This window comes from Coregonus lavaretus (assembly GCF_964263955.1).
Source record: "Coregonus lavaretus genome assembly, chromosome: 25".
In the NCBI taxonomy this organism is placed as follows: Eukaryota; Metazoa; Chordata; class Actinopteri; order Salmoniformes; family Salmonidae; genus Coregonus; species Coregonus lavaretus.
The window spans coordinates 44072217-44098111 of record NC_140012.1 but is presented as its reverse complement, the minus strand read 5'-3'; the positions used below and the strand labels follow the sequence as shown (position 1 = coordinate 44098111).

The window sequence follows — 25895 nt, the reverse complement described above, 5'->3', positions numbered from 1 at the left end:
GGAGGAGGCCGTAGGAGGGCAACAACCCAGCAGCAGGACTGCTACCTCCGCCTTTGTGCAAGGAGCAGCACTGCCAGAGCCCTGCAAAATGACCTCCAGCAGGCCACAAATGTGCATGTGTCTGCTCAAATGGTCAGAAACAGACTCCATGAGGATGGTATGAGGGCCCGACGTCCACAGGTGGGGGTTGTGCTTACAGCCCAACACCGTGCAGGACGTTTGGCATTTGCCAGAGAACACCAAGATTGGCAAATTCGCCACTGGCGCCCTGTGCTCTTTACAGATGAAAGCAGGTTCACACTGAGCACGTGACAGAGTCTGGAGACTCCGTGGAGAACGTTCTGCAGCCTGCAACATCCTCCAGCATGACCGGTTTGGCGGTGGGTCAGTCATGGTGTGGGGTGGCATTTCTTTGGGGGGCCGCACAGCCCTCCATGTGCTCGCCAGAGGTAGCCTGACTGCCATTAGGTACCGAGATGGGATCCTCAGACCCCTTGTGAGACCATATGCTGGTGCTGTTGGCCCTGGGTTCCTCCTAATGCAAGACAATGCTAGACCTCATGTGGCTGGAGTGTGTCAGCAGTTCCTGCGAGAGGAAGGCATTGATGCTATGGACCGCCCATTCCCCAGACCTGAATCCAATTGAGCACATCTGGGACATCATGTCTCGCTCCATCCACCAACGCCACGTTGCACCACAGACTGTCCAGGAGTTGGCGGATGCTTTAGTCCAGGTCTGGGAGGAGATTCCTCAGGAGACCATCCGCCACCTCATCAGGAGCATGCCCAGGCGTTGTAGGGAGGTCATATAGGCACGTGGAGGCCACACACACTACTGAGACTCATTTTGACTTGTTTTAAGGACATTACATCAAAATTGGATCAGCCTGTAGTGTGGTTTTCCACTTTAATTTTGAGGGTGACTCCAAATCCAGACCTCCATGGGTTGATACATTTGATTTCCATTGATAATTTTTGTGTGATTTTGTTGTCAGCACATTCAACTATGTAAAGAAAAAAGTATTTAATAAGATTATTTCATTCATTCAGATCTAGGATGTGTTATTTTAGTGTTCCCTTTATTTTTTTGAGCAGTGTATTTAGCCTAGGTTAGATTATTGTTGACTGTTTTGAAATGCAGTGTATTTGATTTTACAACAAAGCTTATTTAGAGATATCGCGATATCGGCCATAAATGTGAAACATTTTAGATACCATTTTTAGGCCATATCACCCAGCCCTAATGATAATTGAGTGCCATTCAACCCCTCTAGGCCAGGGGTATTCAAATCCTACCCTACGAGGTCCAGACTACTGCTGGTTTTCTGTTCTACCTGATAATTAATTGTACCCACCTGGTGTCCCAGGGCTAAATCAGTCCCTGATTAGAGGGGATGAAAGAATGGGGGGGAAAAGCAGTGGATCTGGTTTCAAGGATGCACGACATGGCCGAATGTATGTGGACACCTGCTCGTCCAACATCTCATTCCAAAATCATGGGCATTTAATATGGAGTTGGTCCCCCCTTTGCTGCTATAACAGCCTCCATTCTTCTGGGAAGGCTTTCCACTAGATGTTGGAACATTGCTGAGGGGACTTGTTTCCATTCAGCCACAAGAGCGTTCGTGAGGTCGGGCACTGATGTTGGGCGATTAGGCCTGGCTCGCAGTCGGGCGTTCCAATTCATTGCGCTTAAGGATTTTTGGTGATCTTAAGTCTTGTGTGCGTGCGGCTGCTCGGCCTTGGAAACCCATTTCATGAAGCTCCAGACGAACAGTTCTTGTGCTGACGTTGCCTCCAGAGGCAGTTTGGAACTCGGTGGTGAGTGTTTCAACCGAGGACAGACGATTTTTACGCGCTTCAGCACTCGGCGGTCCCGTTCTGTGAGCTTCTGTGTGTCCTACCACTTCGCGGCTGAGCCGTTGTTGCTCCTGTGGTCCTCTGTAGCTCAGCTGGTATAAAAATAATTTAAATACAAATCATTTTGTAAATAGCTGTTTTGATACTTCAAGGTGTCTTAAAATTCAAAATCTGTAGCTCAATTGGTAGAGCACGGCGCTTGTAACGCCAGGGTAGTGGGTTCAATCCCCGGGACCACCCATACGTAAAAATGTATGCACACATGACTGTAAGTCGCTTTGGATAAAAGCGTCTGCTAAACGGCATATTATTATTATTATTATTATTATATTATAGACGTTTCCACTTCACAATAACAGCACTTACAGTTGACCGGGGGCAGCTCTAGCAGGGCAGAAATTTGACGAACTGACTTGTTGGAAAGGTGACATCCTATGACGGTGCCACGTTGACAGTCACTGAGCTCTTCAGTAAGGCCATTCTACTGCCAATGTTTGTCTATGGAGAATGCATGGTTTTTATACACTTGTCAGCAACGGGTGTGGCTGAATTAGCCAAATCCACTAATTTGAAGGGGTGTCCACACACTTTTGGCCATGTGAAATTCCTTCTGGCCTACCAGAGGGCCAAATGGAGCTACCGTCATACTGACACATATCCAATCTTGATGTCGGATTCAGTTCTGCATCTGAAGGGTCACCGGCTGTGACCAGGTAGTTCTTCCTGTGCTTCAGTTCTGCATCTGAAGGGTCACCGGCTGTGACCAGGTAGTTCTTCCTGTGCTTCAGTTCTGCATCTGAAGGGTCACCGGCTGTGACCAGGTAGTTCTTCCTGTGCTTCAGTTCTGCATCTGAAGGGTCACCGGCTGTGACCAGGTAGTTCTTCCTGTGCTTCAGTTCTGCATCTGAAGGGTCACCGGCTGTGACCAGGTAGTTCTTCCTGTGCTTCAGTTCTGCATCTGAAGGGTCACCGGCTGTGACGACCAGGTAGTTCTTCCTGTGCTTCAGTTCTGCATCTGAAGGGTCACCGGCTGTGACGACCAGGTAGTTCTTCCTGTGCTTCAGTTCTGCATCTGAAGGGTCACCGGCTGTGCCCAGGTAGTTCTTCCTGTGCTTCAGTTCTGCATCTGAAGGGTCACCGGCTGTGACGACCAGGTAGTTCTTCCTGTGCTTCAGTTCTGCATCTGAAGGGTCACCGGCTGTGCCCAGGTAGTTCTTCCTGTGCTTCAGTTCTGCATCTGAAGGGTCACCGGCTGTGACCAGGTAGTTCTTCCTGTGCTTCAGTTCTGCATCTGAAGGGTCACCGGCTGTGACCAGGTAGTTCTTCCTGTGCTTCCGATTTCTCTTTAGGGTCTAGGCCGGTTCACTGTAAAGCACTTTGTGACACCTGTTGATGTAAAAAGGACTTTCTAAATATTTAATTGATTGATTGATCTCAACTGTATGTGTGATGTGTGTTGTCTGAGAGGATTGAGAACAGAGCATATCATTCAATGTCTGGTTGTGTGTGAATGATGGTGGGGGGGATCACCTAAACCAGGGGGATGCATAGCATACTAATCTTTAATCGCACAAAGCCTGTTATTTGGCAGGGAATACTATTTGTAGATCAGTGATTCTACACCTCACTTTGCTCAAGCTGATCCTCTCCAACAGACTTCATCCCTGATCACCGGAGGCTAAATAAATGCGGTAGTCAGGACAGTTAAAGGGGAGAGACTATGAATCCAACCAGAAAATATAAAACAATTATAAATCAGAATATCGCTTGAAAAACAGAGCGCGCCAAAAGCCTGTTGGGTATATTCAATATATTATGCAAAAATGGAAATGTAGCATTAGATTATCTATGAAAAGACAGGATAGACAGCCATCTGAAAACATTTATAAAATACATTACGCTGTCTCAGAAGAATGCTTGTACCTTAGAAGGTTGTGGAGGATATAGTGAAACAGTCTCATCCTTACATAACAATACAACATCAATCAACAACAATATTTCACAATGTATTCCTTGTCTGTTCTTAACATACGGGTATGATGGGCATTTTATTGTCTGTTCTTAACATACGGGTATGATGGGCATTTTGTTGTCTGTTCTTAACATTTGGGATGATGGGCATTTTATTGTCTGTTCTTAACATACGGGATGATGGGCATTTTGTTGTCTGTTCTTAACATACGGGATGATGGGCATTTTATTGTCTGTTCTTAACATATGGGTATGATGGGCATTTTATTGTCTGTTCTTAACATAATAATATAATAATAATATGCCATTTAGCAGACGCTTTTATCCAAAGCGACTTACAGTCATGCGTGCATACATTTTTTTTTTTGTGTATGGGTGGTCCCGGGGATCGAACCCACTACCTTGGCGTTACAAGCGCCGTGCTCTACCAGCTGAGCTACAGAGGACCACATACGGGTATGATGGGCATTTTGTTGTCTGTTCTTAACATACAGTGGGGGAAAAAAGTATTTAATCAGCCACCAATTGTGCAAGTTCTCCCACTTAAAAAGATGAGAGGCCTGTAATTTTCAACTATGACAGACAAAATGAGAAAAGAAAATCACATTGTAGGATTTTTTATGAATTTATTTGCAAATTATGGTGGAAAATAAGTATTTGGTCAATAACAAAAGTTTCTCAATACTTTGTTGTATACCCTTTGTTGGCAATGACACAGGTCAAACGTTTTCTGTAAGTCTTCACAAGGTTTTCACACACTGTTGCTGGTATTCTGGACCATTCCTCCATGCAGATCTCCTCTAGAGCAGTGATGTTTTGGGGCTGTCGCTGGGCAACACGGACCTTCAACTCCCTCCAAAGATTTTCTATGGGGTTGAGATCTGGAGACTGGCTAGGCCACTCCAGGACCTTGAAATGCTTCTTACGAAGCCACTCCTTCGTTTTACCGGGCGGTGTGTTTGGGATCATTGTCATGCTGAAAGACCCAGCCACGTTTCATCTTCAATGCCCTTGCTGATGGAAGGAGGTTTTCACTCAAAATCTCACGATACATGGCCCCATTCATTCTTTCCTTTACACGGATCAGTCGTCCTGGTCCCTTTGCAGAAAAACAGCCCCAAAGCATGATGTTTCCATCCCCATGCTTCACAGTAGGTATGGTGTTCTTTGGATGCAACTCAGCATTCTTTGTCCTCCAAACACGACGAGTTGAGTTTTTACCAAAAAGTTATATTTTGGTTTCATCTGACCATATGACATTCTCCCAATCCTCTTCTGGATCATCCAAATGCACTCTAGCAAACTTCAGACGGGCCTGGACATGTACTGGCTTAAGCAGGGGGACACGTCTGGCACTGCAGGATTTGAGTCCCTGGCGGCGTAGTGTGTTACTGATGGTAGGCTTTGTTACTTTGGTCCCAGCTCTCTGCAGGTCATTCACTAGGTCCCCCCGTGTGGTTCTGGGATTTTTGCTCACCGTGATCATTTTGACCCCACGGGATGAGATCTTGCATGGAGACCCAGATCGAGGGAGATTATCAGTGGTCTTGTATGTCTTCCATTTCCTAATAATTGCTCCCACAGTTGATTTCTTCAAACCAAGCTGCTTACCTATTGCAGATTCAGTCTTCCCAGCCTGGTGCAGGTCTACAATTTTGTTTCTGGTGTCCTTTGACAGCTCTTTGGTCTTGGCCATAGTGGAGTTTGGAGGGTGACTGTTTGAGGTTGTGGACAGGTGTCTTTTTATACTGATAACAAGTTCAAACAGGTGCCATTAATACAGGGAACGAGTGGAGGACAGAGGAGCCTCTTAAATAAGAAGTTACAGGTCTGTGAGAGCCAGAAATCTTGCTTGTTTGTAGGTGACCAAATACTTATTTTCCACCATAATTTGCAAATAAATTCATAAAAAATCCTACAATGTGATTTTCTGGATTTTTTTCCCTCAATTTGTCTATCATAGTTGACGTGTACCTATGATGAAAATTACAGGCCTCTCTCATATTTTTAAGTGGGAGAATCTGCACAATTGGTGGCTGACTAAATACTTTTTTCCCCCACTGTATGGGTATGATGGGCATTTTGTTGTCTGTTCTTAACATACGGGAATGATGGGTATTTTGTTGTCTGTTCTTAACATATGGGTATGATGGGCATTTTGTTGTCTGTTCTTAACATATGGGTATGATGGGTATTTTGTTGTCTGTTCTTAACATATGGGAATGATGGGCATTTTGTTGTCTGTTCTTAACATATGGGTATGATGGGCATTTTGTTGTCTGTTCTTAACATATGGGAATGATGGGCATTTTGTTGTCTGTTCTTAACATATGGGTATGATGGGCATTTTGTTGTCTGTTCTTAACATACGGGTATGATGGGCATTTTTATATCAGACAATGTAGAGGTGGGAAATGTAGACTATTTTCAGAACATTAAATGGCTAGCCTATTTACATTTACTATAGAAATAACAACCCAACAACTTCTCCAACTCTTAAGATTGCAGTATTTGAAGAGATACGTTTCTACAACCTGCACAAAGCCCTGGAATGATATTCTGACACTGTTGAATAGTTCACTGCCTGTAAATACACTGTGTCAGCCAGAACAACTGACACTGTTGAATAGTTCACTGCCTGTAAATACACTGTGTCAGCCAGAACAACTGACACTGTTGAATAGTTCACTGCCTGTAAATACACTGTGTCAGCCAGAACAACTGACACTGTTGAATAGTTGACTGCCTGTAAATACACTGTGTCAGCCAGAACAACTGACACTGTTGAATAGTTGACTGCCTGTAAATACACTGTGTCAGCCAGAACAACTGACACTGTTGAATAGTTCACTGCCTGTAAATACACTGTGTCAGCCAGAACAACTGACACTGTTGAATAGTTCACTGCCTGTAAATACACTGTGTCAGCCAGAACAACTGACACTGTTGAATAGTTCACTGCCTGTAAATACACTGTGTCAGCCAGAACAACTGACACTGTTGAATAGTTCACTGCCTGTAAATACACTGTGTCAGCCAGAACAACTGACACTGTTCAATAGTTCACTGCCTGTAAATACACTGTGTCAGCCAGAACAACTGACACTGTTGAATAGTTCACTGCCTGTAAATACACTGTCAGCCAGAACAACTGACACTGTTGAATAGTTCACTGCCTGTAAATACACTGTGTCAGCCAGAACAACTGACACTGTTGAATAGTTCACTGCCTGTAAATACACTGTGTCAGCCAGAACAACTGACACTGTTGAATAGTTCACTGCCTGTAAATACACTGTGTCAGCCAGAACAACTTCTACCGTCTTCACCGATCTGTTCTACAGCAGAAGAACAACACATTGGTCTTGGGTGTCTTTGTTGTTTGTTACCAGACTCCGCCTCCGTTCTTTACGCGTGTTAATGAATGTGTGCGTTTTGGGATTGCCAACTTTTTTCAGAGAGATGTTGGCGCTTGCAAAAGCCATATCCTCAGCAGTTTATGTTTTTAGATGTATTTATATAGCGAATGAAAATAGCTACTTTATTTTGTTTGGAAATAGACTACATTTTCTTAGATAAAATGCCTGTTATAATGATGATAAAATACCATAAATAAGTTAAATATTTCTGTTGATAATGTCCTTAAGATAGGCTAATGATTTGGTGCATTAGGCTAAAGCGTAGGCTGCTGGTGAGAATAAGTGTTGGCAGACATAAGTCGGTCCACATGGTTGGGAATTTATTTTCGACTAATGGGATAATTACGTTAGATCAGGGATGGCCCCCCTTTTGTAGGCCTGGGGACCAATTACATAATAATAATAATAATACATCAACATTTTTGGGGGGTGGGGGAACTCAGTCGGGGTCTCAACTTACTGTTGAGTGTTAGAAAAGTAGATTACACAAGATGCTATTTCTAAATGTGGTTGTGCATCAGTTATCATATTAAAAACTGCAAACATTTGCCTCAACCCAAAATATGTATAATTGCAGGAAATTAACTTTAAAACTTTTCTCTTCGCTGTCACGAGGGAGGCCACTAAAATATTTTGCTGGTTTGGGTGTTTGTGTGAGTGTGAGTGTGTGTGTGTGAACCACTTTTTTGTAAATTTTATTTCACCTTTATTTAACCAGGTAAGCCAGTTGAGAACAAGTTCTCATTTCCAACTGCGACCTGGCCAAGATAAAGCAAAGCAGTGCGATTAAAAACAACACAGAGTTACATATGGGGTAAAACAAAACATAAAGTCAAAAATACAACAGAAAATATATATACAGTGTGTGCAAATGCAGCAAGTTATGGAGGTAAGGCAATAAATAGGCCATAGTGCAAAATAATTACAATTAGTATTAACACTGGAATGATAGATGTGCAAAAGATGATGTGCAAATAGAGATACTGGGGTGCAAAAGAGCAAAATAAATAACAATATGGGGATGAGGTAGTTGGGCGGGCTAATTTCAGATGGGCTGTGTACAGGTGCAGTGATCGGTAAGGTGCTCTGACAACTGACACTTAAAGTTAGTGAGGGAGATAAGAGTCTCCAGCTTCAGAGATTTTTGCAATTAGTTCCAGTCATTGGCAGCAGAGAACTGGAAGGAATGGCGGCCAAAGGAGGTGTTGGCTTTGGGGATGACCAGTGAGATATACCTGCTGGAGCGCATACTACGGGTGGGTGTTGCTATGGTGACCAATGAGCTAAGATAAGGCGGGGATTTGCCTAGCAGTGATTTATAGATGACCTGGAGCCAGTGGGTTTGGCGACGAATATATAGTGAGGGCCAGCCAATGAGAGCGTACAGGTCACAATGGTGGGTAGTATATGGGGCTTTGGTGACAAAACGGATGGCACTGTGATAGACTACATCCAATTTGCTGAGTAGAGTGTTGGAGGCTATTTTGTAAATGACATCGCCGAAGTCAAGGATCGGTAGGATAGTCAGATTTACGAGGGCATGTTTGGCAGCATGAGTGAAGGAGGCTTTGTTGCGAAATAGGAAGCCGATTCTAGATTTAACTTTGGATTGGAGATGCTTAATGTGAGTCTGGAAGGAGAGTTTACAGTCTAACCAGACACCTAGGTATTTGTAGTTGTCCACATATTCTAAGTCAGACCCGCCGAGAGTAGTGATTCTAGTCGGGCGGGCGGGTGCAAGCAGCGTTCGATTGAAGAGCATGCATTTAGTTTTACTAGTGTTTAAGAGCAGTTGGAGGCTACTGAAGGAGTGTTGTATGGCATTGAAGCTCGTTTGGAGGTTTGTTAACACAGTGTCCAATGAAGGGCCAGATGTATACAAAATGGTGTCGTCTGCGTAGAGGTGGATCTGAGAGTCACCAGCAGCAAGAGCGACATCATTGATATACACAGAGAATAGAGTGGGCCCGAGAATTGAACCCTGTGGCACCCCCATAGAGACTGCCATAGGTCCAGACAATAGGCCCTCCGATTTGACACATTGAACTCTATCTGAGAAGTAGTTGGTGAACCAGGCGAGTCAGTCATTTGACAAACCAAGGTTATTTAGTCTGCCAATAAGAATGTGGTGATTGACAGAGTCAAAAGCCTTGGCCAGGTCGATGAAGACGGCTGCGCAGTACTGTCTTTTATCGATCGCGGTTATTATATTTGTTTAGGACCTTGAGCGTGGCTGAGGTGCTCCTCGTGATGAGTTCAGTTTTTTTGTGGCCCCCACCCCCATCAAAGTTTCCCATCCCTGCGTTAGATGATCATGGTACGCACACATGCCAATTAATTCACACGTGGTGTGAGAAGGTGCTTTTTTGTCCTCTTGAGGTCAGGTAGAGAAAACTCATCCAAAACACCTGGCCCTACATACGGACAACAGTTGGATTCTATTCTTGGATTGATTGACCTGTCCTCTTCTTGTTTCTCCCAGGGAGCATCTGTCAGTAGGAGGGTTCCCCTGGTGGCTGAGATGCTTCATCATCAACTGTATCCTCTTCCTCCTCCTCTTCTTCCTCACAACTCCCGCCATCATCATCTCCACCATGGACAAGTTCAACGTCACCAAGCCTGTCGAGTACCTCAACGTGAGTCACCTTTTCACTCACTTAGTGAAGCTCAGGAGGTCGACTGTCAGTGTGCGTCCCAAATGGCACCCTATTCCCTATATAGTGCACTACTTTAGACCAGAGAATGGCACCCTATTCCCTATATAGTGCACTACTTTAGACCAGAGAATGGCACCCTATTCCCTATATAGTGCACTACTTTAGACCAGAGAATGGCACCCTATTCCCTATATAGTGCACTACTTTAGACCAGAGAATGGCACCCTATTCCCTATATAGTGCACTACTTTAGACCAGAGAATGGCACCCTATTCCCTATATAGTGCACTACTTTAGACCAGAGAATGGCACCCTATTCACTATATAGTGCACTACTTTAGACCAGAGAATGGCACCCTATTCACTATATAGTGCGCTACTTTATATATATATATACTATATAAGGAAATAGTGCCATTTGGGACGCAGATTCAGTTTAACCCTTTTCAAGCCAAGCTGTGCTGCACAGGCCTGGGTACTGTCTGGCCTGGTTACTGTCTGGCCTGGGTACTGTCTGGCCTGGTTACTGTCTGGCCTGGGTACTGTCTGGCCTGGTTACTGTCTGGCCTGGGTACTGTCTGGCCTGGGTACTGTCTGGCCTGGTTACTGTCTGGCCTGGTTACTGTCTGGCCTGGTTACTGTCTGGCCTGGGTACTGTCTGGCCTGGGTACTGTCTGGCCTGGGTACTGTCTGGCCTGGTTACTGTCTGGCCTGGTTACTGTCTGGCCTGGTTACTGTCTGGCCTGGTTACTGTCTGGCCTGGTTACTGTCTGGCCTGGTTACTGTCTGGCCTGGTTACTGTCTGGCCTGGGTACTGTCTGGCCTGGGTACTGTCTGGCCTGGTTACTGTCTGGCCTGGTTACTGTCTGGCCTGGTTACTGTCTGGCCTGGTTACTGTCTGGCCTGGTTACTGTCTGGCCTGGTTACTGTCTGGCCTGGGTACTGTCTGGCCTGGGTACTGTCTGGCCTGGGTACTGTCTGGCCTGGTTACTGTCTGGCCTGGTTACTGTCTGGCCTGGTTACTGTCTGGCCTGGTTACTGTCTGGCCTGGTTACTGTCTGGCCTGGTTACTGTCTGGCCTGGTTACTGTCTGGCCTGGGTACTGTCTGGCCTGGGTACTGTCTGGCCTGGTTACTGGCTGGCCTGGTTACTGTCTGGCCTGGGTACTGTCTGGCCTGGGTACTGTCTGGCCTGGGTACTGTCTGGCCTGGTTACTGGCTGGCCTGGTTACTGTCTGGCCTGGTTACTGTCTGGCCTGGTTACTGTCTGGCCTGGTTACTGTCTGGCCTGGGTACTGTCTGGCCTGGTTACTGTCTGGCCTGGTTACTGTCTGGCCTGGTTACTGTCTGGCCTGGTTACTGTCTGGCCTGGTACTGTCTGGCCTGGGTACTGTCTGGCCTGGGTACTGTCTGGCCTGGTTACTGTCTGGCCTGGTTACTGTCTGGCCTGGTTACTGTCTGGCCTGGTTACTGTCTGGCCTGGGTACTGTCTGGCCTGGGTACTGTCTGGCCTGGTTACTGTCTGGCCTGGTTACTGTCTGGCCTGGTTACTGTCTGGCCTGGGTACTGTCTGGCCTGGTTACTGTCTGGCCTGGTTACTGTCTGGCCTGGTTACTGTCTGGCCTGGGTACTGTCTGGCCTGGGTACTGTCTGGCCTGGTTACTGTCTGGCCTGGTTACTGTCTGGCCTGGTTACTGTCTGGCCTGGTTACTGTCTGGCCTGGGTACTGTCTGGCCTGGGTACTGTCTGGCCTGGGTACTGTCTGGCCTGGGTACTGTCTGGCCTGGTTACTGTCTGGCCTGGTTACTGTCTGGCCTGGTTACTGTCTGGCCTGGGTACTGTCTGGCCTGGTTACACACCCACCAGAACTGCTGTAACTGTGCTGGAAATATCAGAGCCAGCAGAGTACGGTTTGGTTGACACAGTAGTGTGAAAAGGGCATTCATCTGTGTACTATTCCTAACCTTAACTGGGTAACCTTTATCTGCAATTTTCCCTCCACCCCCTCCTCCTCTTCCTCTCCTCCTCCTCCTCTTCCTCTCCTCTTCCTCCTCTTCCTCTCCTCTTCCTCTCCTCCTCTTCCTCTCCTCCTCCTCCACCTCTTCCTCTCCTCCTCATCCTTTCCTCCTCCTCCACCTCTTCCTCTCCTCCTCATCCTCCTCTCCTCCTCTTCCTTTCCTCCTCCTCTCCTCCCCTTCCTCTTCCTCTCCTCCTCCTCCTCCTCTTCCTCTCCTCCTGCTCTCCTCTCCTCCTCCTCCTGCTCTCCTCCTCCTCTTCCTCTCCTCTTCCTCTCCTCCTGTTCTCCTCCTCCTCTCCTCCTCTTTCTCTTCCTCTCCTCTTCCTCTCCTCCTCTCTTCCTCTCCTCCTGCTCTCGTCTCCTCCTCCTCCTCTCCTCCTCTTTCTCTTCCTCTCCTCCTCCTCTTACTCTTCCTCTCCTCCTCCTCCTCTCCTCCCTCTCTTCCATCTCTTCCCCTCCTCTTCCCCTCCTCTCCTCCTCCTCTTCCTCTCCTCCCCTCCTCCTCTTCCTCTCCTCCTCCAGAACCCCATCGTGACTCAGTTCTTCCCCACCCTGCTGCTGTGGGCCTTCTCTGCCCTCCTACCCACCATCGTATACTACTCTGCCTTCTTTGAGGCCCACTGGACACGGTACCACTCACACACACACACATTAATGTTGATCTTTCTGACTGTGTATCTAACACGTCTGGTCCCAGGTCTGTGTGTCAGTTGGCAAAACAGCACAAACAGATCTGGGACCTGGCTAACCTGGTAGAGCCATACAGAGAGCTCTTGTATTCTGTATTTCTCAATGTAATGTTGATCGTTTGACTTTCCATGTATTCTAATAGGTCTGGAGAGAACAGGACCACCATGCATAAATGCTACACCTTTCTGATCTTCATGGTCTTACTACTGCCCTCTCTAGGACTCAGCAGGTACTACATGTCTTCATTAATAATGATAATATATAGCACAGGTCCTCAACTGGCAGCTTCATTAAATAGTACCCGCAGGTACTACATGTCTTCATTAATAATAATAATATATAGCACAGGTCCTCAACTGGCAGCTTCATTAAATAGTACCCGCAGGTACTACATGTCTTCATTAATAATAATAATATATAGCACAGGTCCTCAACTGGCAGCTTCATTAAATAGTACCCACAGGCACTACATGTCTTCATTATTGTTGATGAAATCAACTTGATAGGAGGTACACAACACGCTCTCAGCCTCTCGTCATGATCTGTCCGGCCCTTACAGAGAACAACTATACCGGATTTTGGACAGGGTCGTTAGCATTAGAGTCATCAGACAAGTTTTTGCCCAAACCTAGCTCAAATTCTAGACGTCGTATTAAAACGAGGCTACAGAGTCCATAATGTGACCATTAGATTTAGATCCATTTGAACTGAATAAGTTTGTAGGTGCAACAGTTTTTATTAAATGTATAATTTATTGCTAGCACATGCACATTTCCGTCCATTAAGAACCAACAATGTGCTACCTTTTTTGTAGCATTACTGACAATGCTAACATCTTTTCAACTGAATTTTCAGAGTTATAAAACCTACTGTGTGTCTTGCGATTTCTGCATCTACACCCCCTCGAGCATCCCATTGGTTCCTGCATAAACACCCCCCCCCCCCCCCCCCCCCCCCCCCCCCTTCCCCAGTCTACCGGTGTTCTAGCTAGATGGCTACCAGTGTCGCCCCTGCCTCCTGCCTGCTGTGTACCAAGAGTGTGCAAAGCTGTCATCAAGGCAAAGGATGGCTACTTTGAAGAATCTAAAATCTAAAATATATTTTGATTTGTTTAACACTTTTTGGGTTAATACATGATTCCATATGTGTTATTTCATAGTTTTGATGTCTTCACTATTATTCTACATTGTAGAAAATAGTAAAAAATAAAGAAAAACCCTGGAATGAGTAGGTGTGTCCAAACTTTTGACTGGTACTGATGATCTGATAATAATATATATATATATATATATATATATATATATATATATATATATATATATATATATATATATATATATATATATATATATAGTGCACTATACAGTGGGGAAAAAAAGTATTTAGTCAGCCACCAATTGTGCAAGTTCTCCCACTTAAAAAGATGAGAGAGGCCTGTAATTTTCATCATAGGTACACGTCAACTATGATAGACAAATTGAGATTTTTTTTCTCCAGAAAATCACATTGTAGGATTTTTAATGAATTTATTTGCAAATTATGGTGGAAAATAAGTATTTGGTCACCTACAAACAAGCAAGATTTCTGGCTCTCACAGACCTGTAACTTCTTCTTTAAGAGGCTCCTCTGTCCTCCACTCGTTACCTGTATTAATGGCACCTGTTTGAACTTGTTATCAGTATAAAAGACACCTGTCCACAACCTCAAACAGTCACCCTCCAAACTCCACTATGGCCAAGACCAAAGAGCTGTCAAAGGACACCAGAAACAAAATTGTAGACCTGCACCAGGCTGGGAAGACTGAATCTGCAATAGGTAAGCAGCTTGGTTTGAAGAAATCAACTGTGGGAGCAATTATTAGGAAATGGAAGACATACAAGACCACTAATAATCTCCCTCGATCTGGGGCTCCACGCAAGATCTCACCCCGTGGGGTCAAAATGATCACAAGAACGGTGAGCAAAAATCCCAGAACCACACGGAGGGACCTAGTGAATGACCTGCAGAGAGCTGGGACCAAAGTAACAAAGCCTACCATCAGTAACACACTACGCCGCCAGGGACTCAAATCCTGCAGTGCCAGATGTGTCCCTCTGCTTAAGCCAGTACATGTCCAGGCCCGTCTGAAGTTTGCTAGAGTGCATTTGGATGATCCAGAAAAGGATTGGGAGAATGTCATATGGTCAGATGAAACCAAAATAGAACTTTTTGGTAAAAACTCAACTCGTCGTGTTTGGAGGACAAAGAATGCTGAGTTGCATCCAAAGAACACCATACCTACTGTGAAGCATGGGGGTGGAAACATCATGCTTTGGGGCTGTTTTTCTGCAAAGGGACCAGGACGACTGATCCGTGTAAAGGAAAGAATGAATGGGGCCATGTATCGTGAGATTTTGAGTGAAAACCTCCTTCCATCAGCAAGGGCATTGAAGATGAAATGTGGCTGGGTCTTTCAGCATGACAATGATCCCAAACACACCGCCCGGGCAACGAAGGAGTGGCTTCGTAAGAAGCATTTCAAAGTCCTGGAGTGGCCTAGCCAGTCTCCAGATCTCAACCCCATAGAAAATCTTTGGAGGGAGTTGAAAGTCTGTGTTGCCCAGCGACAGCCCCAAAACATCACTGCTCTAGAGGAGATCTGCATGGAGGAATGGGCCAAAATACCAGCAACAGTGTGTGAAAACCTTGTGAAGACTTACAGAAAACGTTTGACCTGTATAATTGCCAACAAAGGGTATATAACAAACTATTGAGAAACTTTTGTTATTGACCAAATACTTATTTTCCACCATAATTTGCAAATAAATTCATAAAAAATCCTACAATGTGATTTTCTGCAATTTTTTTTCTCATTTTGTCTGTCATAGTTGACGTGTACCTATGATGAAAATTACAGGCCTATCTCATCTTTTTAAGTGGGAGAATTTGCACAATTGGTGGCTGACTAAATACTTTTTTGCCCCACTGTATAAGGAATAATCATAATATATATATATATATGTTATCAGATCTTCAGTACCAGTCAAAAGTTTGGACACACCTACTCATTCCAGGGTATTTCTTTATTTTTACTATTTTCTACATTGTAGAATAATAGTGAAGACATCAAAACTATGAAATAACACATATGGAATCATGTAGTAACCCCATATTTGTTTTGGCACAAAACTACCTCCATACTTCCATTAGTGTGTATGGGTTACCTTCAGACGAGTCGTGAGAGTCTCCCATTTCCATAGAGGGATCATAATAGTTTGTAGGCCAAACCGTTCGGGCGCTACAGATGTTTTCGTGAGAAGACCGTTTTTCAGGGTGTCTCATGGTCTGACAAACACCGCTGCAGCTTGGCCACCTTCCACCGCAGATGCTGAAGGCTGACATATGCGGATCCTGTGGATTGAGATGCAGCACATGCAAAAAATGGATATCTATAGCTTAAACTGACATTTTTAAAAATTAGTTTACTTAGATTGATGCACGGGTGGACTGGAGTGATCAACTCTCAACGAAAACGTCATTGCTCATGCACTCCACCCCTACGGTACAACCCTACGGTACATTCCCTGAAATCCGAACACCAGCTGATTGATGGAGCACCAGGCCCTCTATGCACTGGTTTAATTTTTTTGTCCCACAGGAAACATCCAGCTCCTCCGCTACACAATATCAGAGAAGAAGACCAACGTTGTCCCGGGAAACATTTGGATGACCACGTCTAAGTCTGCGCATCTACCGCACCAGTGCCCTCCCTTTTGGTGTATCCCAAGTCGTTTCCTCCGAGGTGGATGACTAGGATGTCAGGGAGAGTAGTAGGTGGATGACTAGGGGATGTCAGGGAGAGTAGTAGGTGGATGACTAGGATGTCAGGGAGAGTAGTAGGTGGATGACTAGGGGATGTCAGGGAGAGTAGTAGGTGGATGACTAGGGGATGTCAGGGAGAGTAGTAGGTGGATGACTAGGATGTCAGGGAGAGTAGTAGGTGGATGACTAGGGGATGTCAGGGAGAGTAGGAGGTGGATGACTAGGGGATGTCAGGGAGAGTAGTAGGTGGATGACTAGGGGATGTCAGGGAGAGTAGGAGGTGGATGACTAGGGGATATCAGGGAGAGTAGTAGGTGGATGACTAGGGGATGTCAGGGAGAGTAGTAGGTGGATGACTAGGGGATGTCAGGGAGAGTAGTAGGTGGATGACTAGGGGATGTCAGGGAGAGTAGTAGGTGGATGTCAGGGAGAGTAGGAGGTGGATGACTAGGGATGTCAGGGAGAGTAGTAGGTGGATGACTAGGGATGTCAGGGAGAGTAGTAGGTGGATGACTAGGGATGTCAGGGGGAGTAGTAGGTGGATGACTAGGGATGTCAGGGAGAGTAGTAGGTGGATGACTAGGATGTCAGGGAGAGTAGTAGAACACAGAGCAGGTTGTGCCACTTCATACCTGGCGGCAGGTAGCTTAGTGGTTAAGAGCGTTGTGCCAGTAACCGAAAGGTCGCTGGTTCTAATCCCCGAGCCGACTAGGTGACAAATCTGTCTGTGCCCTTAAGCAAGGCACTTTAACCCTAAGTCGCTCTGGATAAGAGCGTCTGCTAAATGACTTAAATGTAAATGTAAATACCTTGCCCTTCAAGCCACCTAATGTGACAGTCAATGTATGTAAATAGTTCATGGCTACATGTTGATTATTGGTGTGTTATCCAGGAGCCTGCTTGATTTGTCTTGTTAAAAGAGATCAGGGAAATGTTTTGCCAGTTTATGCCATATTGGCTTAAATGGGTTCCTGTTTTTTCGCTTCGCTCTGGAATATCAGTTGTTTAAAGTGTAACTTGTTTTTGGTTATTTGTAAACTCAGGTTCCCTTTGTCTATTAGTAGGTTTTGGTTGAAGATCTGATAACATTCAGTATAAAACAATATGCAAAATGGATCATCAGAAAGGCGGCAAATACTTTTTCACAGCATGGTATATGACTGTGTCCAACACACCACCTGGTGTTTTGGTACCTAATGACCCCAAAAATATTTTATGAAAAATATTTTTTTCTCAATGGCATGTTTTGCTAAATAAAAAGGTTGAATAAAATAAAGGCAGGCAGCACATTACTACAAGACAAAACAGCTCAATCAAGCATAACAGTCTTCCTGATGGTCTGATGGCGGCAGGTAGCTTAGTGGGTAAGAGCGTTGTGCCAGTAACCGAAAGGTCGCTGGTTCTAATCCCCCGAGCCGACTAGGTGAAAAATCTGTCGATGTGCCCTTGAGCAAGGCACTTAACCCTAATTGCTCCTGTAAGTCGCTCTGGATAAGAGCGTCTGCTAAATCACTAAAATGTAAATGGTCTAAGTACAAAAGCTTGTACTGTGAAGAATCCAATACTTTAACTTGTATGTGGTATAATTCAGCAATAAGACCCGAGGGGGTGTGGCATAATTCAGCAATAAGACCCGAGGGGGTGTGGCATAATTCAGCAATAAGGCCCTAGGGGGTGTGGCATAATTCAGCAATAAGGCCCTAGGGGGTGTGGCATAATTCAGCAATAAGACCCTAGGGGGTGTGGCATATGGCCATTATACCACGGCTAAGGGCTGTTCTTATCACGACGCAACACGGAGTGCCTGGATACAGCCCTTAGCCGTGGTATATTGGCAATATACCACAAACTCCGTAGGTGCCTTATTGCTTATTCAAACCCACGATCCTGGCGTTGCATCGCCATGCTCTACAGAGGACCACTTAGCCAGTCAACACTTTTACCTACTGTATACTGTTCATTCACTACAGGGCTAGTAATACAGTTTCCCGGACTAGAATGTACTTTCTATGGAGTCCAGTAATAATAATAATAATATGCCATTTAGCAGACGCTTTTATCCAAAGCGACTTACAGTCATGCGTGCATACATTTTTGTGTATGGGTGGTCCCGGGGATCGAACCCACTACCTTGGCGTTACAAGCGCCGTGCTCTACCAGCTGAGCTACAGAGGACCACAGTAAGAAGTCAGAACAGCCTATAGGACACTGGGCTATCGCAGGGGACGCGTCCCATTTTTTGAGACTTTGGTATGACTCTGCCGGGGATCGAACTCCCAACCTTTTGAGTTGGTCTCAATGGAGTCCGGCACTAGCCTTAATCTGGGTGCAGGAAACTGTCCCTTTTATGATCCCATTCTCAGTCATGGAGTCTCTAATCCAATCATCAACCACCTCTTCTATCACTCTGAGAACTCAACTGTTTCCTTCTTCATTCCAGTCTGGACGTTTTCTTCCGATGGCTGTTTGACAAGCGCTTCCTGGATGATGCTGCTGTGAGGTTTGAGTAAGTAGCAGTTCCTAGTTCCTCTCTTAAGTTTCTTCCTAGGTTCCTTCGTCTAGGGAGTTTTTCCTAGCCACCGTGCTTCTACATCTGCATTGCTTACTGTTTGGGGTTTTAGGCTGACTTTTAGTAAAGCACTTTGACAATGTAAAAAGGGCTTTATAAAATACATTTGATTTGAACACAGTCACTCACAAGACATTCCTTTGGATGAATGAGACCTGCCTGTCAGTCTCTGTATGATATTTTCAACATGGACATCTTTATGTAATTGTTGAACATTGCATAGGTATGCCCTTACAATGCTCCTCAGCAGCAGTAACTCAACCTTTGTGGTTTGAGTCTGGTGGACTCTCTCTCTCTCTGTCTCTCTCTCTCTGTCTCTCTATCTCTGTCTCTCTCTCTGTCTCTCTATCTCTGTCTCTCTATCTCTGTCTCTGTCTCTCTCTCTCTCTCTCTCTCTCTCTCTCTCTCTCTCGCTGTCTCGCTGTCTCTCTCTCTCTCTCTCTCTCGCTGTCTCTCTCTCTCTGTCTCTCTCTCTCGCTGTCTCTCTCTCTCTCTCTCTCTCTCTCTGTCTCCTCTCTCTCTGTCTCTCTCTCGCTGTCTCTCTCTCGCTGTCTCTCTCTCTCTCGCTGTCTCGCTGTCTCGCTGTCTCTCTCTCTCTCTCTCTCTCTCTCTCTCTCTCTCTCTCTCTCTCGCTGTCTCTCTCTCTCTCGCTGTCTCTCTCTCTCGCTGTCTCTTTCTCTCGCTGTCTCTTTCTCTCTCTGTCTCTCTCTCTCGCTGTCTCTCTCTCTCTCTCTCTCTGTCTCCTCTCTCTCTGTCTCTGTCTCTCTCTCTCTCTCTCTCTCTGTCTCTCTCTCTCTCGCTGTCTCTCTCTCTCTGTCTCTCTCTGTCTCTCTCTCTCTGTCTCTCTCTCTCTGTCTCTGTCTCTCTCTTTCTCTCTGTCTGCTCTCAACCTTTGAACCTCTACCTTGTGCACTGTGGTCTCTGCTGGCCACGTTCTGGCTCATAATGTAAAGTTGTCAGTCTTATCTTAGTGATGCTTGTAACAGTTATCTATCTTTCAATTATCTCCAGTCAGAACAGCTTCCATATTCTCTGATGTCTCTTATGGAACTAGCTGTTCATTGTTTAGGATAGTATTTTAGGAAGAGCTGAACCCCTTAGCAGCCTATCCCCTACCCCCCAATGCCTGGGGTATTCAGTCATTCCCTGATTAGAGGGGTAGAATTAAAACAAACAGTGGAACTGGCTCCTAGGTCCAGGTTAGAGTCTGGTAGAGAGGGTTATATTGGCACTATGGCAACAACTTCTATTCCTATTCAATCTTCTCAGATCCACAGTGAATAGGGTCTGAGATTCAGTGAGAGTAATATTCTTGTTGTGATGTCATTTCCTGTCTTCGCCCCACCTCATAATCTAACGTAGTGGTTCTTATTTTAACCCTGCTTTCAGGTAACAATTAGAACAGCAACCATGTTCTCTCATCATATTGTGTCCTTATGGACCTGGCTGTCCTTTGGGTTTGGTTTCGTCCTTTAGGAGGGAGGTAGTCTCTAATACCCCGTTTCACACTATTGTGCCGACCCGAACCGTACTGGGCTGGCCTGGTTACGCATCCCACATCGTTTCAGCAACCATGCTGGAAAAGATCATGTGAAGAGAACAGAACATATCCAATCCAGCGTACTATGGTTCTGGTTGGCACGATTAGTCTGAAAAAGGTATGTTATTGTCGTGATGTCGTTTCCTGTCTTCCCTCAGGTGTGTGTTCCTGCCTGACAACGGGGCGTTCTTTGTGAACTATGTCATCGCGTCGGCGTTCATCGGTAACGCCATGGATCTGCTGAGGATCCCTGGTCTGCTCATGTACATGACCCGGCTGTGTCTGGCCCGCTCTGTTGCCGAGAGACGCAACGTCAAGAGGGTGAGTGTAGCGGAGCTCCACCTGGTGGTCAGGAAGACCTCAGTTATCCAATCCCATAAACTACATCACTACTAGGATGCAAATAGTTATATCAAAGATGATCTATGGACTGACAAGATAGTCAACTGACCGCTCTAACAATGGGAATATATGTCCACAAAGGCAGGTGGGATCAGGCGGGAACATTTTAACCAATGAGAAGCCAGATACGCGTGTGAACAACACATCAACATAACATTGTTTTTTGTCAAAGTTGCCAGAATGCCACATTCCTCCACTTATATCAGTACATTCGTAATAACCTAAACATCACAAAACGTATCTTCGATCAAATAAACATCACGTTGCAAATGTTATGTTGACCAAATTCGACACTCACTGACCTCGTACATAAAATCCCCACCTCCACTGGTTAACGTTGTATTTTCGTGTGGACAGATTTTGAGGCGGAGTCGAGCCCTCTCCTCTTCCTCTCTGGTTATATGCTACTGGGTCGAAGTCAATTCCATTTCAAACCAGTCAATTCAGGAAGTAAACTGAAATTCCAATAAGGAAAGCAATGAGGAAAATGTAAGTTGGAATTGAAATGTACTTCCTGAATTGACTGTGTTGAAATAGAATGAACCCCAACCCTGACAAGCTATGCTTTTGTTGAACTTAAGCTTCCCTAAGGACATACGATAATATCCTCCTGTTAATATGTGTATCTCTGCAGCACCAGGCCTATGAGTTCCAGTTCTATAACTCTATTTCTATGCTCTGCAGCACCAGGCCTATGAGTTCCAGTTCTATAACTCTATTTCTATGCTCTGTAGCACCAGGCCTATGAGTTCCAGTTCTATAACTCTATTTCTATGCTCTGTAGCACCAGGCCTATGAGTTCCAGTTCTATAACTCTATTTCTATGCTCTGCAGCACCAGGCCTATGAGTTCCAGTTCTATAACTCTATTTCTATGCTCTGCAGCACCAGGCCTATGAGTTCCAGTTCTATAACTCTATTTCTATGCTCTGCAGCACCAGGCCTATGAGTTCCAGTTCTATAACTCTATTTCTATGCTCTGCAGCACCAGGCCTATGAGTTCCAGTTCTATAACCCTATTTCTATGCTCTGCAGCACCAGGCCTATGAGTTCCAGTTCTATAACTCTATTTCTATGCTCTGCAGCACCAGGCCTATGAGTTCCAGTTCTATAACTCTATTTCTATGCTCTGCAGCACCAGGCCTATGAGTTCCAGTTCTATAACTCTATTTCTATGCTCTGCAGCACCAGGCCTATGAGTTCCAGTTCTATAACTCTATTTCTATGCTCTGCAGCACCAGGCCTATGAGTTCCAGTTCTATAACTCTATTTCTATGCTCTGCAGCACCAGGCCTATGAGTTCCAGTTCTATAACTCTATTTCTATGCTCTGCAGCAACAGGCCTATGAGTTCCAGTTCTATAACTCTATTTCTATGCTCTGCAGCACCAGGCCTATGAGTTCCAGTTCTATAACTCTATTTCTATGCTCTGCAGCACCAGGCCTATGAGTTCCAGTTCTATAACTCTATTTCTATGCTCTGCAGCAACAGGCCTATGAGTTCCAGTTCTATAACTCTATTTCTATGCTCTGCAGCACCAGGCCTATGAGTTCCAGTTCTATAACTCTATTTCTATGCTCTGCAGCACCAGGCCTCTGAGTTCCAGTTCTATAACCCTATTTCTATGCTCTGCAGCACCAGGCCTATGAGTTCCAGTTCTATAACTCTATTTATATGCTCTGCAGCAACAGGCCTATGAGTTCCAGTTCTATAACTCTATTTCTATGATCTGCAGCACCAGGCCTATGAGTTCCAGTTCGGAGCAGCCTACGCCTGGATGATGTGTGTCTTCACTGTGGTCATGACCTACAGCATCACCTGTCCAATCATTGTCCCCTTCGGTGAGCTGAGCTCCACTGTCACTGTCACCTGACTGTAGTAGGTTATTTATCACCTGACTGTAGTAGGTTATTTATCACCTGACTGTAGTAGGTTATTTATCACCTGACTGTAGTAGGTTATTTATCACCTGACTGTAGTAGGTTATTTATCACCTGACTGTGTAGTAGGTTATTTATCACCTGACTGTGTAGTAGGTTATTTATCACCTGACTGTAGTAGGTTATTTATCACCTGACTGTAGTAGGTTATTTATCACCTGACTGTAGTAGGTTATTTATCACCTGACTGTGTAGTAGGTTATTTATCACCTGACTGTGTAGTAGGTTATTTATCACCTGACTGTAGTAGGTTATTTATCACCTGACTGTAGTAGGTTATTTATCACCTGACTGTGTAGTAGGTTATTTATCACCTGACTGTGTAGTAGGTTATTTATCACCTGACTGTAGTAGGTTATTTATCACCTGACTGTAGTAGGTTATTTATCACCTGACTGTAGTAGGTTATTTATCACCTGACTGTAGTAGGTTATTTATCACCTGACTGTAGTAGGTTATTTATCACCTGACTGTAGTAGGTTATTTATCACCTGACTGTAGTAGGTTATTTATCACCTGACTGTAGTAGGTTATTTATCACCTGACTGTAGTAGGTTATTTATCACCTGACTGTGTAGTAGGTTATTTATCACCTGACTGTAGTAGGTTATTTATCACCTGACTGTAGTAGGTTATTTATCACCTGACTGTAGTAGGTTATTTATCACCTGACTGTGTAGTAGGTTATTTATCACCTGACTGTGTAGTAGGTTATTTATCACCTGACTGTAGTAGGTTATTTATCGCCTGACTGTGTAGTAGGTTATTTATCACCTGACTGTAGTAGGTTATTTATCACCTGACTGTAGTAGGTTATTTATCACCTGACTGTAGTAGGTTATTTATCACCTGACTGTGTAGTAAGTTATTTATCACCTGACTGTAGTAGGTTATTTATCACCTGACTGTGTAGTAGGTTATTTATCGCCTGACTGTAGTAGGTTATTTATCACCTGACTGTAGTAGGTTATTTATCGCCTGACTGTGTAGTAGGTTATTTATCACCTGACTGTAGTAGGTTATTTATCACCTGACTGTGTAGTAGGTTATTTATCACCTGACTGTAGTAGGTTATTTATCACCTGACTGTAGTAGGTTATTTATCACCTGACTGTAGTAGGTTATTTATCACCTGACTGTGTAGTAGGTTGTTTATCACCTGACTGTAGTAGGTTATTTATCACCTGACTGTAGTAGGTTATTTATCACCTGACTGTAGTAGGTTATTTATCACCTGACTGTGTAGTATGTTAGTTATCACCTGACTGTAGTAGGTTATTTATCACCTGACTGTAGTAGGTTATTTATCACCTGACTGTAGTAGGTTATTTATCACCTGACTGTAGTAGGTTATTTATCACCTGACTGTAGTAGGTTATTTATCACCTGACTGTGTAGTAGGTTATTTATCACCTGACTGTAGTAGGTTATTTATCACCTGACTGTAGTAGGTTATTTATCACCTGACTGTGTAGTAGGTTATTTATCACCTGACTGTGTAGTAGGTTATTTATCACCTGACTGTGTAGTAGGTTATTTATCACCTGACTGTGTAGTAGGTTATTTATCACCTGACTGTAGTAGGTTATTTATCACCTGACTGTGTAGTAGGTTATTTATCACCTGACTGTAGTAGGTTATTTATCACCTGACTGTGTAGTAGGTTATTTATCACCTGACTGTGTAGTAGGTTATTTATCACCTGACTGTAGTAGGTTATTTATCACCTGACTGTAGTAGGTTATTTATCACCTGACTGTGTAGTAGGTTATTTATCACCTGACTGTGTAGTAGGTTATTTATCACCTGACTGTGTAGTAGGTTATTTATCACCTGACTGTAGTAGGTTATTTATCACCTGACTGTGTAGTAGGTTATTTATCACCTGACCGTAGTAGGTTATTTATCACCTGACTGTGTAGTAGGTTATTTATCACCTGACTGTAGTAGGTTATTTATCACCTGACTGTGTAGTAGGTTATTTATCACCTGACTGTAGTAGGTTATTTATCACCTGACTGTAGTAGGTTATTTATCACCTGACTGTAGTAGGTTATTTATCACCTGACTGTGTAGTAGGTTATTTATCACCTGACTGTGTAGTGGGTTATTTATCACCTGACTGTGTAGTAGGTTATTTATCACCTGACTGTGTAGTAGGTTATTTATCACCTGACTGTAGTAGGTTATTTATCACCTGACTGTGTAGTAGGTTATTTATCACCTGACTGTGTAGTAGGTTATTTATCACCTGACTGTGTAGTAGGTTATTTATCACCTGACTGTAGTAGGTTATTTATCACCTGACTGTAGTAGGTTATTTATCACCTGACTGTGTAGTAGGTTATTTATCACCTGACTGTAGTAGGTTATTTATCACCTGACTGTAGTAGGTTATTTATCACCTGACTGTAGTAGGTTATTTATCACCTGACTGTAGTAGGTTATTTATCACCTGACTGTAGTAGGTTATTTATCACCTGACTGTGTAGTAGGTTATTTATCACCTGACTGTAGTAGGTTATTTATCACCTGACTGTGTAGTAGGTTATTTATCACCTGACTGTGTAGTAGGTTATTTATCACCTGACCGTAGTAGGTTATTTATCACCTGACTGTGTAGTAGGTTATTTATCACCTGACTGTAGTAGGTTATTTATCACATGACTGTGTAGTAGGTTATTTATCACCTGACTGTAGTAGGTTATTTATCACCTGACTGTGTAGTAGGTTATTTATCACCTGACCGTGTAGTAGGTTATTTATCACCTGACTGTGTAGTAGGTTATTTATCACCTGACTGTAGTAGGTTATTTATCACCTGACTGTAGTAGGTTATTTATCACCTAACTGTAGTAGGTTATTTATCACCTGACTGTAGTAGGTTATTTATCACCTGACTGTAGTAGGTTATTTATCACCTGACTGTAGTAGGTTATTTATCACCTGACTGTAGTAGGTTATTTATCACCTGACTGTAGTAGGTTATTTATCACCTGACTGTAGTAGGTTATTTATCACCTGACTGTAG

General features: G+C 44.3%; 1 protein-coding gene across 1 annotated transcript in view; it reads left to right on the top strand.

Annotated features, from left to right (window-relative positions):
* The window catches only part of LOC311101079 (CSC1-like protein 2), a 119215-nt gene that overhangs the window by 80123 nt on the left and 13197 nt on the right, over positions 1–25895 (top strand). The window contains exons 15-20 of the mRNA XM_084142131.1: positions 9733–9886; positions 12446–12552; positions 12756–12842; positions 18855–18920; positions 20682–20844; positions 22660–22765. Coding sequence (XP_083998257.1) covers positions 9733–9886; positions 12446–12552; positions 12756–12842; positions 18855–18920; positions 20682–20844; positions 22660–22765 — 683 coding nt within the window. The remainder of the gene's footprint in view (positions 1–9732; positions 9887–12445; positions 12553–12755; positions 12843–18854; positions 18921–20681; positions 20845–22659; positions 22766–25895) is intronic.